At 41.4% G+C, this 20,372-nt stretch overlaps 1 protein-coding gene across 3 annotated transcripts in view; it reads left to right on the top strand.

Annotated features, from left to right (window-relative positions):
- Positions 1–20,372, top strand: part of LOC148529144 (uncharacterized) — a 486,130-nt gene that overhangs the window by 42,952 nt on the left and 422,806 nt on the right. For all 3 annotated transcript variants that reach the window (XM_088468693.1, XM_088468692.1, XM_088468691.1), the window contains exons 2-4: positions 12,445–12,576; positions 18,022–18,205; positions 19,866–20,025. In XM_088468693.1, coding sequence (XP_088324819.1) covers positions 12,498–12,576; positions 18,022–18,205; positions 19,866–20,025 — 423 coding nt within the window. In that variant the 5' untranslated portion in view covers positions 12,445–12,497. The remainder of the gene's footprint in view (positions 1–12,444; positions 12,577–18,021; positions 18,206–19,865; positions 20,026–20,372) is intronic.

Genomic DNA, 20,372 nt, shown 5'->3' with positions numbered 1-20,372 from the left:
AGTCCCTACCCTGACTCTCAAAAATATGAGCATTGCTCTGCCACACTTGGCTCCAGCTAACACACACATTTTAAAAAAAAAATTATGTTTCCTCCATGAGTATGGGTCCTGGCTTAAAGAGGCAGAACCACACCCAGGCATATCAGGTAATGAACACCTGGGAATAAACTGACAAAGTTTTGAAAAGCAGGGTGCCCCAGAAAGTGTGACCACAAAAAATGTATATAAATAACAGGCTTTATCCATTTATGTAAATGTTGTGGTCACATACCAAGTGTATCCCAGATGGTTGAGTGCCATGGATTAAGCCTTTTTTGTGGTCACACTTTCTAGGGCACCCTGCTTTTCACAGTTCCATTGATTCTGAGTAGGTTATGCATCTAAACAGGGAATCTGAACTAGAGACAGCTTGAACATACACGAGGTAGCCAATACCTCGTGTTTGTGTAGTATCCAAAGCATTTTGCCAGTATACTTCATCAGGGGTGTGGCCTCCCATCTCTAACTTCACATTTATATACTACCACATCAAATCGGCACACCTGTATTTCATATCATTATTGCATTTATCACATAATGACCAAGTTATGATAGTCACTATCAATGTTTACAATGAAATGTAATTTCATGAAAAGGTTTAAATAACCCCCATAAAAATGTATAATACAATTGTTTAAAATTATTTGACTTATAATAAATTAGGGAAATCCGAACTCCCCCCCGAGCCCTCCGATCCGAGCCGGATCCTAGTCAGGTTTGAGTTTTCCCACCTGGCTCAGATCTGAAATCGAGGCAAAACGTTATCATCCCACTGTCGGATTCTCGCAGGTTTTGGATTCTATAAAAGGTCCCCACGTCGGCGCCATTTTTCACTCCGGCTGTGGACAGTGAAGAGGGTTGGTGGGAGTTTGCTGTGCTGGTGCTGCTGTTGTCCATAGGGGCTGTGTCCACTCCAAAGTCCATAGGGGCTGGCTGGGCTGTGTTGTGCAGTCTGTTGTCCATAGGGGCTGTGTCCACCTCAAAGTCCATAGGGGCTGGCTGGGTTGTGTTGTGCAGTGTCCCATAAAGGCTGTAGTCCTAAAGGGGTGCTGTAGTGTTGTCCAGGGGGTGCTTTGTCCATCAGGGGTGCTCCCCTCAAGTGCTAAAAAAAAAAGATATATTTTTTACTGTTTGTGTGCGCATTAGCTGCACGTGCATCAACAAAGAAGCGTGCGCCTGTGTCATAAGTAAAGGGCCGGCTGGCTCATCTGTTGAAGGGTGGTGTAACCCCCAAAGTGCCTGGAAAAAAAAAAACATTTCTGTGTTTGTGACTTGTGTGCGCTGTAGCCGCATGTGCATCAACAAAGTGTCACCCACAGCTATGCGAGCAGCCAGGAGGCCGCTCTAAAATCAGAAAGGCCGGCCCTGATTCAGAGCGAGCGCTCTGTCAGAGCGTCCGGCTCTGAATCAGGGCCAGAGTCCCATAAAGGCTATAGTCCTAAAGGGGTGCTGTAGTGTTGTCCAGGGGATGCTCTGTCCATCAGGGGTGCTCCCCCCAAGTCCAAAAAAAAAGAATATTTTTTTCTGTGTTTGTGTGCGCGTTAGCCGCACGTGCATCAACAAAGTAGCAGTGCCAAGCGTGCGCCTGTGTCATAAGTCAAGGGGAGGCTGGTCTGTTGAAGGGTGGTGTAACCCCCAAAGTGCCCAAAAAATTTAAACATTTAAAAAGTGTTTATTTTTCTGTGTTTGTGTGCGTGTTATCCGCACATGCATCAACAAAGTAGCAGCGCCAAGCATGCGCCTGTGTCATAAGTCAAGGGCCGGCTGGTCTGTTGAAGGGTGGTGTAACCCCCAAAGTGCCCCAAAAAATGAAAACATTTAAAAAGTGTTTATTTTTCTGTGTTTGTGTGCACGTTAGCCCCACGTGCATCAAAAAAGGATGAGGACAACATCTTGCCTCTGTAGAGCAAGTTTGTGCAGGAACAGATTAATTGCCAGCTTGTTTAGTGGGGGCCCAAACGAACCAATAATTTCAGCCACAGTCGTGTGGCAGACCCTGGCGCTGAAATGATTGGTTTGTTAAAGTGTGCATGTCCTGTTTATTAAACATAAGGGTGGGTGTTAGGACCCAAGGACAATTCCATCTTGCACCTCTTTTTTTTCTTTGCAGTATGTACTCTTTGGGGCCTAGTTTTTCAAACTGATATCCTGTCTGCCACTGCAGTGTCACTCCTAGATGGGCCATGTGGTTTTGCCGCCCACTTGTGTCACTTAGCATAGTCATCCAGCTACCTCGGTACAACCTTTTGGCCTAAAAACAACATTGTGAGGTGTGAGCTGTTCAGAATAGACTGGAAATGAGTGAAAATTAATGTTATTAAGATTAATAATAGCGTAGGAACTAAAAAAAAAACAAATTATGTGATTTTAGCTGTTTTTATGCTTTTTTCCAAAAAACACATATCCAAAACACAAAACCCAGAACCCAAAACACAGAAGAGTGGTTTTGGCAAAACCAATCCAGATCCAAAACACGAAGAAAGATCCAGATCCAAAACCAAAACACAAAACACGAAAAGTGGCCGGTGCACACCCATAATATAAATGCATCTTTAAATTGGTAGTACAATACTAACGCTATGCATCTTAGTTGCATCTTAATCGCTAGCATAATACAGCTTAGCGAATCAGTACTTAATGCATACCTCACAAATGTGTCTTATCCAGTAATAAAGAAAAAGATTCTGCGGCTTTGCCAATGACTATATAAAACATGCATTTCTACATCAATTATGTGTTCCAGTAGTCAAATTACAAAAATTTCACTTCATTGATATGATGATCACAGGTTAAGTTAGTAGACCTTCTCAACCCACTATACTGAACCTAATGAAATGGTACGCAAACAGTTATAAATATAGTGTGTTTCTGCCGCTAATCATATAAAAAATATAAATAATCATTTTTAAAACAACAAAATTAAATTAACTATACAACATAATATCAAAATTTTATTTTTAGTAAATTAAATCCTTTGTGATGTTGATCCTCTTAGACCAAAGTGAATGAAGCAGCATGGATCCCAGCATTACATAAAAAATAATAATACACAAAAAATAGTGAGGATAAATTATAACTATTTAAACAAACAATACACGGCAATCTATACTCATGCATTTCACTACAGAACCAATATTCCTAAAATAGAGACTACACCTATCCCCTCATTTAGTCCATGGGGAGTTACTGTGTCGATACTGTATATCCAGAATGATTCTTGTTTTAATAAATCTCATCCCCCCCTCTCTCATTAAAAGACCGGATCTCTATACCCTTATATTTGAAAGAGGAGCTTGTGAACGGAAAGGCCTAGGTACACATGTTTAATATACCTCACATGTTCCTAGATACAAAGTTATTTATATAGCGCAGCATATTCTGTTACACTTTACAATAGGTAACACGCAGTAATAAGCAAGACTGGGTAATAACAGACAGACATAGAGGGTAAAGAGTCTGGCTCGCAAGCTCACAATCTATAGGGAGATAGGGGTTGATATACAAGGATAGGTGCTACCTATTGTATAATGGCCCATCCAGATTGCAGTGGTACTTGGTGGGATGTATGACCCAGTCACACAGGAATGTTGGCCAATAGTCAGGAGGATGTGTAAGTGAAGAAAGAGAAAATATGTAAAGTTATGTGTGAACACGGAAATAGAAAAATAGTTCAGAAGGCTAACTGATTTTAATACAATTAAAAAATTATCTTAATATAAAAAATTACAGAAAATATATAACATATGACACAGATAAAAATCACATATCAATTAACACAATTGTTCAGTCATGATTTATAGCTAAATGCTAAAAATGGTGATGAGAACAAGGAAAGGAAAAATGCCAGTGGATATTCTGTTGCTTAATAATTGTATGTTTGTTGATAGCACTGTTGTAATTCTGTCTCCAAAATTAACAAATTATGTCCACAGCTTAAGCTGTGTCATATGTTATATATTTTCTAGGTAATTTTTTACATTAAGATAATTTTTTAATTGTATTAAAATCACATATCTGACAGCGCCTTCTGAACTATTTTTCTATTTCTGTGTTTATTCTGATAGGTGGGTATGTATATTTCCCACCTTTTGTTCAATAGGCAGCAGTTAGATTGATTATTTATATCCACTTCACCTGGAAGGTGTAGCGCCAGATTTCTTTTTTTTGTTTAAAGTTATGTGTGGACTGGATAGAGGGAATTTAATTAGGTAGAATAGCTTATTGAGGTTATTTGGGTGGTTCAGGAATTTGATAAGCTTGTCTGAGAACGCTTGAGGATTTGGAGACAAGAAGAAAGTCTTAATGTGCATTGGAGGGTATTCCACAGAGTGGGTGCAGCCCGAAAAACGTCCTGTAACTGTGAGTGGGAGCAAGTAATGCATGTGGATGAAAGACACAGATCTAGTGCAGAGCGGAGAGGTTGGGTTAGGAGATATATTGATATAAGTGAAGAGATGTATGTTGGTGTAGTTTGGTTAATAGGTAACCAATGGAGGGACTGACAGAGTGGAGCAGCAGACGATGAATGTTTAGCGCGGAAGATCAGCCATGTAGCTGCATTCAAAATGGATTGTAGTGGTGAGAGTCTGTTTTGGGGAAGACCAGTAAGGAGATTATTGTAATAATCAATACAGGAGATAATGAGTTTTTGTAGTGTCTTGTGTAAGATATGGTCGTATTTTGTGTAAGATATGGTCGCAACGGAATTTGCTGCGCTATATAAGAAACTGTTAATAAATAAAATAAATAAATAAATACATTTTGGATGTTTTTTAGATTTAAGTAACATGATTTGGATACAGATTGAATGTGAGGAACAAAGCACAGTTCAGAGTCAAGGATGGCACGTAGACAGCGACTTTGTGGGGTGGGTTTGATTGTCAAATTTTCAAGAGTGACAGAGATATCAGGTTGGTAACTACTATTGGCTGGTAGAAATATTATTAATTCTGTTTTGGCAATATTAAGTTTGAGGTGGTGAGATGCCATCCAAGAGGAAATGGCAGAGTGACATTCAGTAATGCGGACTAATACAGATGGTGACAAATCTGGGGGGATATGTAGATTTGAGTATAATTTGCAAACAGATGATATTGAAATCTGAAGGATCTAATACGTTTGCCAAGAGGTATGGTATAGGTTGAGAAAAGCAGAGGACCAAAGATAGAGCATTGCAGCACTCCAACCAGGGCTGTAGAGAGCCAGCCCATGGCCCATTATGATGGAGGGGGCATGACCTAATTTTGGGAGGAGTGGCCACGCCCCCTTTAAAAAAGTATAGACCCTATTTGCTGTGCTCTGGAGAGGGGCGCTGTGAACCCCTCAGCCCGGGGCAAATCTAGGGGGGGGTGAGAGATCAGTGTGGTTGCTCCCCCCCACAGAAAGAGGAGAGAAGACTGCTCACTGCTGCCGCTGAACAGTGAGCAGCCTTGCAATGCTGGTAGTAAGAGGAAGGGAGGGGCAGCATTAGACTTGGGCCCCCACCAGGCCACTCCCCCCTCTCAGCGCCCCTGACTCTAACTGATAGAGGTAGCGAAGAAGAGGTGGATTCAGGAAAAAGAACACTGAAAGTGCGATTAGGTAAGTACAATGAGAGCCAGGAAAGGGATGTGTCCTGAAGACCTAATGATTGTAGTGTTTGTATGAGAAGAGAGAGGTCAACATGGTAAAATGCAGCAGAGAGACCTAGAAGAAAAGAAATGAGTAATGGCTTTTAGATTTAGCAGTATTCAGATTAGACACTATCTTAGTATAGTCTCAGTGGAGTGGTGGGAACAACATCCAGACTGAAGTGGATCCGATAAGTTGTGTGGGTAAAGAAAACATGTGAAGTGAGTGTAGCCAAGTCTCTCAAGTAGCTTGAAAGGGGCATGGGAGCTAAGAGATGGGATTGTAATTTGATAGAGCGTTGAGGTCTGAATTTTTTTTTTCAAAGTAGGATTAATCACTGCATGCTTGAACAGTGATGGAAAGAAAGAAAGAGAGATTACAGATTTTACAGTAGTTAAAGTTGGGAGCGTGGCCTAATTACAATAGGTCACAGCCCCTAAGTGATGTTATTTGGGGGCGTGCCCGCATGGCACGCCTCTGTGTAATGTCAGGCTTGGGGAGAACCCAGCTCTCCATCACTAGCTGGGCTTCTCCAGCCCTCTCCTGGCACTGAATGGATGCCGTGTGCATGCACGCAGCATCCATTCAGCTACTCCGGGGTCCGGCATCACCACACAACTGCGGTGGTGGTGTGCCCACCCTCCCAATTTGACCACCCATGGGACACTTTGGCCCACGGGTGGAACAGTGGGACAGTGATGTCCTGCTGAAATCGGGATGTTGGGAGGGGGTGCGCCCTCTATGGGGTGGCGCCCCTGTTCGACCGCACTGGTCGAGGGCCCCAAGAGCCGGCCCTGATTTAGATCTTATCAATCTTGTCCTTGAAATAGGAAGCAAGATCTTGCTAACTGATAGTAGCTGGTGGGTTTGGTGTGGGAGGAGTAAGAAGTGATTTAAGAGTGGTAGTTAGTCTTGTAAGTGAGCAAGTCACTTGGAGTACAAGTTTTATAGATGTGTCCTACACATATTTGCTGCAGTTGTGCTAAAAAGCCCCTCTCAACACGTCAGGTCCCATGAGACTCTGCTATCGCAGAGTGTCTCTTTGTGTCTTTTTTTGCCAACAATGTGTCTAAGTCGCAATGTAATGTGACTAGGATGCACCAGCAGACTGTGCTGATTAATTTGATATGTGTCTGATTGTGTGAGCCATGTTTCTGTTAATGCCAGATGGTTGAGGTTGTTTGAGATAAAGAGATCAATGATCGATGGATGTTAATTTGCTACAAACAAAGTGTGCGTTCCATAAGGCACATTTTAGTGATTTGGAGGGTGATGGGAGACACATGGTATTTATGGGGTTAGCTAGATTTAAATTCCATTATGAATTAACCATGTGAGTGAGGAATGTGGGAGAGGTCAGGGTTTGGTGATATGTCACCAGTTAATGGAAGCAGAAGGAGAGAGATAAATATAGTTGTAGGATGTGTTTGAAGGTTGTTTATGGTGACAGTTTGAGGATTCTGCAGTCAATGTATAAAGATAAGAAAAAAGCTCACGAGTGTCAAAGAGAGAGGAGTGGATTATTGAGGCTGCAATGTGCACAGAGGGGTAAGATGTAGGGGGACTGAAAAATGTTAGCCTTGGAGATGATGGGGTAAATGTAACAGACTGCGGACTGCATGCATTGGCGAGTTCTGTGCGAAACTGCCCGATGTTTTAAAGTAGCAGTCAGTTAAAAGACAAAACCAGGATGTTTTTGCCTCTTAAAAGGTATCCGGACTATAGATAGACAGTAAAAACAGTTGACAATGTCTAGCTAGACACCAGGGGCCAAATGTAATATGGTGAGAGTTTAGAAAATGTGAAAGTAAACTCACACTTTTTAAACTCGGCCAATGTAATAGAGTCCAAGAACATGCAAACCCGCATTTTTTCAGACTCAAAAAACTCTTTTTTTTTTTAGGGTTAGTGTTAGGGTTAGCCATTTATCAGAGGGTTAGGCACTTACCCTGATGGTTAGTGTTAGGAAACCATCCGGACGGCTAGGGTTAGGCACCAGGAGAGAGGATTAGGGTTAGGTACCAAGAGTAGGGTTAGAGTGAAGAGTAGGGTTAGAAAAAAAAAATGTCGAACATTTGCATGTCAACCATTTTTTTGTGTCAACCTTTTGACCCTGTTGACAGTTTGTACCTGTCGACCTTCCAAGTTGACCTTTACTGTGTTGATCTTTTGTCCCTGTCGACCTTTTGTACCTGTCGACCTATTGCCTGTCTAACATCTGGTGTCTATCTAGACATTGTCTATCTAATTCCTGTCTATCTTTTATACCAGAATCCTTTTAAATGTCTGCTACTTCAAAACATCTGGCAGTCTTGCACGGATCTCCACGATGCCTGCAGTTCGCAGACTATTACATTTACCCCTCTATCATGGGGTGATAGCAGAAAATCATTTTGTGGTACATGGCGATTTAAGAGTAGAAATCAAATTATTTAGAAACTATACATAGGAAAATTGCAAGTTTTAAATTGAAAATACCTGGTCTCAGATGTTGTTCAGTGTTTGTTCAACTGTTTGATTAACTGTTCAGAAAAATACACTTTTACATGAAATTGATAAATATCTAGCACTGAATCAAGCTAATTTTTGCCTAAAAGAAAACACACTTAGGGGTAAATTTACTAAAGTGACAGTTTTTAGAAGAGAGTTTTAAAAGTGATGTTGCCCATAGCAACCAATCAGATTGTACTTAACATTTAACTAGCACCTTCTAGAAGATAATAGCTAGAATCTGATTGGTTGCTATGGGCAACATGACTTTTAAAACTCTCTTCTAAAAACTCTCACTTTGCTAAATTTACCCCTTATTATTATTTCTACAATGGTGGTTATAATAACGGTGGCTGCCACTGCATCTGCCTTACAGCAGACACAAACTCCCCACTGTACTAACAGCTACAATTGTTATTCCACTACCTTATGCATCAGATGTTTGCCACAACTCTTAGGAGTAAATTTACTATGGTGAGAGTTTTTAGAAGTAGAGATGTTGCCCATACCAACCAATCAGATTCAAGCTATTATTTTCTAGAAGGTGCTAGTTAAATGTTAAGTAGAATCTGATTGGTTGTTATGGGCAACATCTCCACTTCGAAAAGCTCTCACTTTACTAAATATACTCTTTAGACTGTAAGCTCATTTGGGCAGTGTCATCATTAACACCTCTTTCTCATACTTGCGTACTCTCCGGGGACTGCCGGGAGCCTCCTGCAAATCAGAAGCGATAGTGGGCGGTCCGAGAGTGCGATGACGTGATTAGCGTTGAATCGCATCATTGTAGCCCCGTCACTGCTTTATAATGCCTGTAATGGCATTATAAAAGGGGGGCGGGACCGCAATGACGCGATCACGTTAGTACACCCCACTCCATAAAATGCTGCTCACCTACTGAAACCACCCCCACCCTCCCTGCTGCCCCACCCTGGCAGCCCAAAATGTTGGTAAGTATGCTCTTTCTTGTTATTGATATACTGGTAGTTTTGAAGATCAATTGCGCAAACTGCTTTTATATTTGTATATGTTTCAGTTATGATGGATGTTCACTATAGTCTGAAATTATAAATACCAAAAGGAAATTGCATATATTCTATAGGAGCGATCATTTAGTGCTGTTCATATCATGACCCACAGAGGTGGGCAGGAAAAGCGACATTGAGCATACCATAATAGGCAGATATGCGCACAGCAGAATATCACGGGTTGTAAGGCAGCATATTGCCGCTAATTGAATTGGCCCTCAATGAGTATTCCCCTTGGCTATACATTCTTTAAAAGTAACAAAGTAGAAAGCAATAATTTCACAACTTTACATAAAAAATGTTGAGTATAGCAACTTGGTGCTTCACAAGGTTTTACATTAAAAACTAATTTAACAATGCTTAATGGAAAGCTCTCAAATGACAAAAGTCAATCCTATAAATTCTGTAGCATGTTTCTCTCAGTAACAGTCAGTATTTGTTATTTTTTGTAGGTCTTAGTAGAGACAGATAATTGTCCTGCAAATCTGATAGACTACAAATCAGGGTTGGCTGGCTTAAACCAAATGGTTATTTAAGAAAAAAAAACCTCTGTTTTTTCTTGTGCTGTGACTAATACTTAAAAAAGCATATTATAAGGGAAACCCCCTAGTATTATTCCACATTCTTGTTGCCTGTGGTCTTCATGTGAATGAGCTCAACCAATACAGTAAATTCACACAGAACAGAGAAATAGGGAGGGTATGTGGTTGGGTGAACCAGATCAGAGAGGTACTAAATCTCAAAAGGAGAAAAAAGTGGGCGCTACCAATATAAATCACCAATTAGGTCAAAATCTATACCACTCCTGCTGCCCCCACACAGTGGATCTGGAAGTCCACCTATTCACAATGGGAACACAATAAGAAAGTGGTCTAAGGCTGTTTATTATTGTGTAGATAATCTAGTGGGAATAATGATTATATCGATTTTGTAGTGGATATCGGAAAATATTTTTCTATATCCATATTGTGTTGAAGGGACTTTCTATCATGGTTTTTTGTTTTCAATAATTTGTCTCTATATGTATGTAATAAAATTTTTCCAACTCAACCCCTTAGGGCAATATATCAATGTTATTAATGTATTATATTGAATAAGATTCGTGTTGCCTTCCAATGCCTAGCATTATTTTGATTTTGTATATATTTTTATATTTTTTAAATAATTTTTTGAGGTATATTTTTATAATTTTTTTAGTTTTATAGGGTAGGATTAATATTATGGGCTATATGAGCAGACACCTTGGAGTAGAATATTAGAACTATAAATAGTCTGAATAAGTTATATACAAATATATGGAATATAAAATGTTTCTATCACCATACTATGCATACACAAAATGTTTATCCCGCTTTCAGAGAAGACTGTGGCATGTTAGCAGTTAATTTTAAAGGGGATTGAAAAGCAACCAATCCGGATACTCTGAGAGGGATATAATGGAGCACTAACGAGCTTAGAGCCATCCTCTGATGAAACCGCCGCGTCATTGGGCGGAGAAACGCGTCAGTGAACTCGTGGAACGCAGGTGGTACGCATACCGGAAGCCAGAAGTTCAACACCGGAAGGGAGGGAGCGGTCACCAGCCAGCGTGTAGCAGCCAGCGTGCAGCAGCGGCGGACAACAGAATACAACTCAGCCAATTGGTTCACCGTGAACGGTTACAAGTGCCAGGATCCAGGAATAAGAGGTCCCTCTGCCTGAGTATAAGAAGCGCCTCTGGACCATATGGTGCACAAAGTGGTAATAATCTTTGGCTGATATTGTTCATTACTTGTGAGCAGGCGATCAGTATAAGCATCCTCCCCCTGGGATTGGGGTAGAGGTTAACTGCCACAATACACTTTGCTTCTCTACCTACATGGTTGGATGATAATGTACCTATATTAGGAACTACCTATTTACTAACACTGCAATACTAACACTCTAATCTGTGCTGAATGAGCTGTGCTGCTTCTTTTTTATACATCTAACCCTCTATCAATTGGGTATAAGTGGACATAAATATTGACAACTATTAAATCCATGCTGGAAAATTGTGACCAATGATTTTTCGATTGATGCTCCAATAGATTTATGTCTATATAAGTGATCTCTATACTAGTCTCTGGAGGGATTTATATATTGATATGTACTAATATTGTAGGGTGGAACCGGTTTCACATTTTAACAGTAAGGCACTATTAGCCTAATTGATTGAATCCATCTGTATTCTTCATTTATATTGATATTTTAAACAAAAGTGTTTGAGATTGTATTTTGTGCAATTAAAATAAATAATGATTTTTTAAATCAGCAGCCACTGCCAGCGCTCCCATTTTCTTTCTTATTGAGGTACTAAATCTGCCTAGCATCAGATGAGAATCCAGAAACTCCTCCCCTAACAATCCTATAGGACACGAGAAAGCCACAACTAACATTCTCAGTCTTAAAGGGTAAACCACTCCAATACATTAAAGAGGCAATTTACAGAGAAACACCTCATGATTTAATCTCCTTCATGTTTTTTTAAATTCAAAACCTTCAGTTCTACTTAGATGAGTGGGAAGAAGAAACACTCAGGGGCCTATTCATCATCACTTATTTTTCACAAAAGCTTGTGAAAATTAAAATTTTCACACACTTTGTACTTATAAGTATTAGGGCTATTCATCAAATTCCAAAAAAGCAAGAACTTGATGGTGTTACTGAACGCCACTCTGAGATGGCATTCAGCCCCCAATAATCTTCACAAGCTGCTGTTAACACGACAGCCTGTGAGGATTTAAATGGCAGCCACAGCAGACAGCAGAAGGATCTACTACTCAGCTCTGGGGCACTGTAGACATGTGGCCTGGAATCACCAAAAAAAGGCAGGTGAGCCAGGCTAAGGAGATGCGGTGGCATGGGGGTCGGACACCCGTGCAGGGGGGGGGGGGTTGGATACCCATGGGGAGGATGGAGGTGTTTTGACGAATAGGCCCCTCAGTCTGGCTACAATGAGATAAAAAACATCCTAATAGCTTTGGGTTGTTAATGTTTGAAGGCATTAAAACATGGTTGATCAAGATTTCTAATACATAGCAATATTCCACAGTATTAATATAACAAGCAGGGTTCCATTTTTTTTCTTGTTAAAACATTAATGCAAAAAAATCTGGTTTAAACTACATTTTTTTTAAATTATATATATATATGTTTTCCAACCCTGATACAATAAACTTCATATCAACTGCAATATCCTTCAAAGCACAGTGCAAAGTATCCTTAACTTATTCTGTTACATTGTTTTTATCCCCAGGACTTACACATTAAGAATAATAGAAGCTGAGCTCAGTTGCATAATTGGACACTATGAAGATATCATTACAGTTAAGGATTTTCACCCTCACAACATTTTTCACCAAATGGATAGTGATGGCTCAACAAGAAGGTATGCCACACAATACGATTCTTACAAGCTATAGGTGCATGGGTAAAATCATAACTCAGTGGTAACAAATATAATATGTGAATACAAGGCATGAGAAGAATGAATGTATCTCCCCCTTTGGTATTAACTCCATGGGCCAGATGTATGTGTATGCCTACGTGTATGGGTAACCGACCTACCTGTTTTGCTGGCCCCAGGAACCGGAGACAATGGCATGGGAGGTATGTATGCTTATCAAAACAGCACTATGTTGGCGGAACAGTCTACCAGCTGCTGCGTTTGTCAGATATCTACCCTGCAATACAGAGCAAGTACATTAAATTGCTGTAGGGTCTAGACCAGGGGTCTTCAAACTTGGCCCTCCAGCTGCTGTGGAACTACACATCCCAGCATGCACTGCCACCTTTTTGATATAACAGCATGCTAAAACTATGTGCAGTGCATGCTGGGATGTGTAGTTCCACAGCATCTGGAGGGCCAAGTTTGAAGACCCCTGGTCTAGACCATAAAATGCTGCTAGGAGGATCAGGATTTCTAAAAAGAAGTTTCTCTGGAGACCAAAGAAATGTTCAAGGTGTAATAGTCATGTGTTGGCTTAGAGTGTGATATGTGTAGTTTCCTTAGATTCCCTCTCATGTGGAAGATAAATCGATCGTTGATGCCATTTTCTTAAGTATGCTGACATTCACTGGCATTGTTGCTGCAGCTGCTTCCTGTATTCTTCATCTGTTTTGTCACTAATCCTATTCATATTTTAGTCTATGGATAACGTAACTCTTCATACTTGCAGTTTGTCATGCTGGTACTTACTTTTACCATCTTCTTAATAACCTTACTGTTTCACTACAAATATGTTATCTAGCTAATTTCCTTTTCTTTCAAATTATTTTTTCCTTCCTTCCTTCCTTCCTTCCTTCCTTCCTTCCTTCCTTCCTTCCTTCCTTCCTTCCTTCCTTCCTTCCTTCCTTCCTTCCTTCCTTCCTTCCTTCCTTCCTTCCTTCCTTCCTTCCTTCCTTCCCCTCATCTCTGAACATGCAACAACCTGACAATATCGACAGGTCGGCCTGCATGTTTGGGCGATGAAAGACAATGACCAACGACCTGTAGGAGCACGCATCGTTGGTCGTTCATCATTATTGTTCATTGTTTTAGTGTACACACTGGCCAATATAGTGAACTACTGAACGATAAAGATATAATTATCGTTCAGTCGTTTAAAATATCGTCAAGTGTGTACGCACCTTAAGATTAACATAAAATATCTTTCATCTTGTTTTCCACCCACCAAAATAAAATTTGACACATCATTACAGTTTCTCATACAATTATAAACAATACTGTTATCAGCGCTTATCGTTAAAATCTGTGTATTATGATACATGGCTACTCTGAATGTTTGGGAGACTCACAGAAGAGGAGGCCACACCATCTTCCCCCCTCACACACACCCATTGCATTCCACTCACTTCCCTAATTAAGTGGGTGAGGCCTGATTATGTAATGTAAAATCTGAGATGGATTGCCGCGATCCCGCGATGTTGCAAACCCGGCATCGCGGGATCGCAGAAATCCAACATGTTGGATTTTGCCGATTTGACGATCGCGAACAACAAATTATTGCAATCGTCAAATGGTCGTCATTTAACATGACAAATGTCTGCGATTACGGTGACGGATCGCAGAACATCGATGGTGGGCGATCGGAAGTTTCAGATGGGCGATCAAAAATTTCTGATCGCATCCCTGCATCGCGACGATCCGTTGCGGATGTATGACCACCTTAAGTCAACAAAAATCACATTATCATGGTCCCACTCCGCAATTCCGTGATGTTCAACACAGTGCAATGGGTGGCAGGGCCAAGAAGATGCAGATCACATTGTCACACCCCCTGCACTTTCTCCCTGGACCTCCCCTTAGGGTCACAACCTTTTTATTTTCAGATTCCCAGACAGGGGGTGTGGACAAGGGGATTTTGTCAGGGGTGAGACCAGAGCTGAAAACCCTGCGCCGCGTAAAAAAGAAAAAGAACAAAAAAATACACTTACCTGCCCGGTGGCCTCTGTGGCTCCCGGTGGGCTCCCCACCATTTTCTCACTAGGGAGGGGGCTGCCGTGAGTCTCGGGGGCTGCTGGGAGGCTCCAGGGGCTGCTAGGAGATGTAGTTCTCCCATTGCCCATAACGGGGGGGCATACTCACACTGGGACACACACACACACTCATGCACACACACACTCACTCGTAAACACTCACACACATTGACCACCACTCCCCGCCTACAAAACGGGGTGAGCTGTCACTCACCATCGTCAGCCGCCCTATCTTGTAGCAAGCCCCGGAGCGACTGAACTACAGTCACACACTGACATACTCACTACTGCTGCAGGAGACCAGGTCCCGACGCTGGATGCAAAAGACAGCACTTTGGAAGGTATTACTGACTAATTAAGCTAATTGGAAACTTCCAATTGCTTAATTATTCATTAGGAGAGATGCCGCCGGGGTCCCGACCTTTTTATGTAAAATTGTGTATTTTAGGAAAAATTGGTCGTGCTCTGGAGGTGCGCAAACAAAAAACCTCCCGGCGCTCAAAAAAATCAAAATCCCGCTCCTAATTGAATAGCAAAAAACCCGGACCTGCAGGAAAACCCCGCGGGTGCGGGATTTTTGCTGTTCTCGCCCCAACTGAATATATATGTCATATATAAATTACAATATTTCCTTTGTACAAATAATAACCAAACATAATAAATCCACGTCTCTCAGACTTTCTATTGCTAGGAACATTGGGCCTGATTCAGACCAGCTCCCAAGTGCACAGGACTGGTCGTTTAAAACAATTGAGTAGCTCCCGGTCAATTTAGATGGGGGCTATGGGAGCTATAAACAATTAAATTATCCCCTTAGTGTTTAATAAATAACCAGAAAAGCACTGTTAAAGAAAGATAACTTAATCATATCAATAGTTATATAACGTATCATATCAGGGGTAAACGCAGGATATCTAGAGGGGGGTTTGCAGAAGCTTGATTTTAGAGTGAGTGTGGCCAGTCCATGAAGAGGGCATAGTCGGCACTTAACCAGCTTTAATATGCATCATGCAAAGTGTATTGTGTGTCATAATTCCAGCATATACAGGACCAGCGATCACAGTAAGCCATTATATGTGGCAGTAGGGCCATCCTGTCGGAGCAGAATGTTTTATTTCACATGTGGGCACTATTCCATAGCATGAGGACAAGTCCAGGGAGTTTGGGAGAGCAGCAGAAGAGCCTAGAACTGCCCTGGACATACAGTATATACATATTGGTCTCCTTATGCACTGGATAACAGTATTAATAATAACTCTATAGATCAGGTGTCAGGGAACTTTTTTACCTTTTACCCCAAAATATATTTAGATACGCCAGCGTTACCCCATTGATTTGAAGGGAAGAAAATCATATAGTAGTGCCCCCATATAATGCCCCTGTAGTAGTGCCCCCATAGTTATGCCCCTGTAGTAGTGCCCCCATAGTTATGTACCCGTATAATGCCCCTGTAGAAGTGCCCCCGTAGTTATGTCCCTGTAGTAGTGCCCCCATAGTTATGCCCCTGTAGTAGTGCTCCCATATAAGGCCCCTGTAGTAGTGTCCCCATATAGTGCCCGTGTAGTAGTGCCCCAATATAGGGCCCCTGTAGTAGTGCCCTTATGTAGTGCCCTCATATAGGGCCCCTTTAGTAGTGCCCTCATATAGGGCCCCTGTAGTAGAGCCCCCATATAATGCCCCTGTAGCAGTGCCCCCATATAATGCCCCTTTAGCAGTGCCCCCATATAATGCCCCTTTAGTAGTGCCCCCATATAGTGCCCCTGTACTGCCGCTTGTACAAAGAAAAAAAAAAAACACTTACCTTAATCCCCGCTCCTGCATCCGCCACCATCCTGTCCGCCCGGCTGCTCCTCGGAACTATGGGAGAAACGTCATGATGTCTCTCCCACAGTGCGCATGGGGAGAGCTGGAAGCTGGAGTTCAGAAGAGAACTCCAGCCTCCGGCTAACACGGCGCAGCATGGAAGGCGCCGGGCGCCCTCTGGTAATAACATCTCAGCGGGCGTCCAGCTTAGAGCCTCCCTGCAGTGCCGGGCTGGAGGACACTGGCGCCGCACCCGGTGCTAGTGACCTTCATTCCTGGGTGTAATGGACGGACAGCCGGGCATGCAATGATTAATATGCATGCCCGGCTGTCCATCCATTACCCCCAGGAATTTCATTTTTACCCCATTTGGGGTAATTTATCCCTGTTCCCCGACCAGTGCTATAGATGGTCTATCGCAGTGCACCCTTAACAGTGCATGTTTCCAGATCTAGTTGGTGCACAGGTGTATTTATTACTGGCTGACACATGTTAAAAGATCCACAGGTGTTGCTAATTATTTGATTTGTGATACATGCAGCACTAGTAAAGGTGCATACACACGTAATGATTTTGTAACCAACGATTTTCTGTCAGATTTTTCCCTTGAAAAGTGAACGATTTTTTGAAGTGTAGTGAACGATTTTTATAATGATGAACGAAAAATGTTCCTTCCCTTAATGAAAATCGTTGTTGGTCAGCCTGAAATGAATTACAAACTACAAACGGAAGCGCGCTTGATCTATTTTCGTTCATTGTTATAACTCAGGAACTGAACGATTTTTTGAACGATTGAACGATAACGACCTCAAAAAATCATTGCGTGTGTATGCACCTTAAATTTGTATTATATACTATTTCTGTTGTGGTTATGGTGCAGGCTGGGGAGGGGGGTATCCAGACAACCGGAAACCTCCCTGCGTTTACCTATGCATTTTGTTATATAGTTGTAAACCATGAACGTATCGCTAATCCTTATACAGGCAGCAATAACACAAAGAAAGGGAACAGTCACCTGCAACAATAAAATTTTGTTCTTGAATACCGATCCAAAATGCTGTTCAAGTTGTTCAACGTATCTAAAGTTCTAAAAAGGAAACACACAGTTCTTGGATTACCAGGACAATCCAATAACCTTGGAGCACAGAAATACAACTTCCTCGTAAAAGCAAATTAGAAAAGCAAAATATGTAATATTACATTTATTAGAATTAAAAACTATGGTTCAAAATCAAATTATACATTTTGTGGTTCCACACCTGTGACAGTAACCTGATACATATTAGGAGACACATGGTTCTATAATCTTCAAGTGTGTTGCACATTAACTTTAATAAGTTAAAAAAAAAGTAGTGGAATGTGCTGTGAGTCTTGAGCTGTGTTTGTGGCTTTTATGCCTAAAAAAAAATTGGGAGAAATTATAACCTGAAGCAACTATTTTTTTTTAACAATAACCTATAGTTACTACGCATCTACGGTTTTCACCATGCTGTAGTTTCACTTTATACATCTTTAGTTACATTTCATACGTCTGTAACTTGCTTTTGCATAGACTGCAGGTCGGCAGAGACGGCGGATATCATTTTCTTAGTAGATGAGTCTTGGAGTGTGGGAGAAGATAACTTTCAGATCATCAAAGACTTTATAAGGAGTATGATCAGCTCGTTTCAGAATACAGAGGTGCTTGGGAAGGAAGGAATGCGCTTTGGAGTTGCTGTTTATGGAGATTCCACAAGGTAACAAATATTGATGAACAAACATACAGATTATGTATTGCTTTAAATAAAGTGGAATACATTTAAAAAAATTTATCTATTTTAGTTGTTCTTAATTAAATATATTATTGGGAGAATATTGGTGAGAATACATGGAATAGCTGCTATGTACTCTATGAGCTGGATTCAATTAGCCTCGTTATTTACAGTGCAGGGAAAAGGGTAGTAGCATCAGACTTTTATACTCGAGGCTATTCAATTAGAAGCCCTTTTCCTGACACAGTAAATTTGCAGCTAATGCGTGTTAACCCATAGTCACAGGGATTCCAAGGTGAACAGAATCCGCATTAAGTGGCTGCCATGGGCTGTAATAGCGTAGCCCTGAGCACTGCATCGCAAGTAATTAGCCCTTTGAGGCTAACTGAATTTGGCCCTAAGTCTCAATACATTGAACCTTTCCTATGAGAATGAGAAGATTACTAACAGGAAACCCAACATATGGTGAACAATGCATTGCTATCTGGTAGCCAGTAATGTGAAAATAATCTCTTGCCAGCATAGAATTTTGTAATATTTTTATTTTCATTATACAATATTTTCAAAAGATTACATTTCAGGCTGCTATTTCTTTTGTACAGGTGACTAAGGGCCTGATTCAGAGATGTACGCTAACTCGATGGTTAGCGCACATCTCCGATGTTTGGAGGACTGTGCATGCCATATGGTTGGCTATAACCTAGAACACCATATGGTTGGTTATAAATCATAAACATTAAAATTGTACTATTTTCCTCACAAAATTAAGCAAATCTTTTAATTTTCACATACTGTATTTAGGGAGACATTGGGGCTGGCAGTGTAGACAGTGTACATCAGTGGTACTCTAGCTCGGATCTCAAACAGGTCACCTGTGGATCATGAAAATGTGACAGTTGGTAATTCACCTGTGCACCTGCTGGAGAGTCTGGAAAATGTGACCTGTTAGGGGTCCTGAGGACCGGGGTTGAGAAACACAGGTGTACATGTACTGACCACACCCACACAGCATTGGTCACACCTCCTCGGCTTCTTGCAATAGGCCCATTACCAGGCCCACATGGTCCTTAATCCGGCCTTTCTCAATGCTCCCTATTGGCCTTGCAGTATCTTGAGGTTAGCTTTCAGGACAGCTAAAACTGGGTACACACTGACAGATACATTGGCCGATCAATTGATCGGCCAATGTATCTGCTGCCCGTTGGGCAGTGTGTTTCCCGCGATATGTCTGTGAACGCCGGCGTTCACCGATATATCGCATTGGCTGTGCTGCATAGTCGATGGACAGATATGTCTGCAGACATATCTTTTCATCGGCAGATGTGTACGGGCGGTCGGCAGACCGCCCATACACACACAGCGGCAGCCGCGAGGAGGGGGGCGAGACACGTCCCCCGCCCACCGGGACATGCCCCCTGGTCGCCGGGATCTGCGGGCAGACACAGATGATGGTTGTTCAGTGTGTACGAACAAAAATCATCTGCAGAGATATATATGTATAGTGTGTACCCACCATTACTTGTACATATCACATGAGGAATTACCTGGACATCAATCTGTGACCTTTGCTGTGAGATAACAGATCTCCTTGTAGGGATTTTGTGTGATTTATTGATACTTATAATGATCTTTCTGATTATTGCAGGATGAGCATTGAATTGTCAGATTATGAAACTATTCAAGAAGTATTACTGGCTCTTCAAAGCATTGTATATAAAGGAGGTAACACTAAGACTGGAGAAGCCCTTGCTTTTCTGGCTGACAGAGTATTTAATCCATCTATTTCCAGAGAAGATGTACCAAAGGTAACTAAATACCTAAATACTTATTTCCATATTAAAAATGTACTGGATAGGTTTTAAGTATGAGCATCATGTATGTTGTTTAGCTGCCATTGCTAAAACTTTAATTAACATCTTCAGTATTCTTACTTTCATCCCAGTGTTATCTGCCTTCATTTATTTCCCAATGAAAAAGTGAACAACATGATTTTATTTTTATTTTAATGATTATACTCTACTACAAGGCAGGTCTGTAATTAGGGGAGTGCGACCGGTATAACCGCACAGAGCGCAGGGCTCTGTGGGTGGCATTGTCGCTGCCCCATGACTATTGCTTCTGGCTAGCAGGGTTCCTGGAATGGCACTCTGCA

Source organism: Taudactylus pleione, unplaced genomic scaffold (genome assembly GCF_031769625.1).
Source record: "Taudactylus pleione unplaced genomic scaffold, aTauple2 ptg000086l, whole genome shotgun sequence".
In the NCBI taxonomy this organism is placed as follows: domain Eukaryota; kingdom Metazoa; phylum Chordata; class Amphibia; order Anura; family Myobatrachidae; genus Taudactylus; species Taudactylus pleione.
Note: the sequence above shows the minus strand (reverse complement) of the source record. Positions and strands in the feature narration are given on the sequence as shown.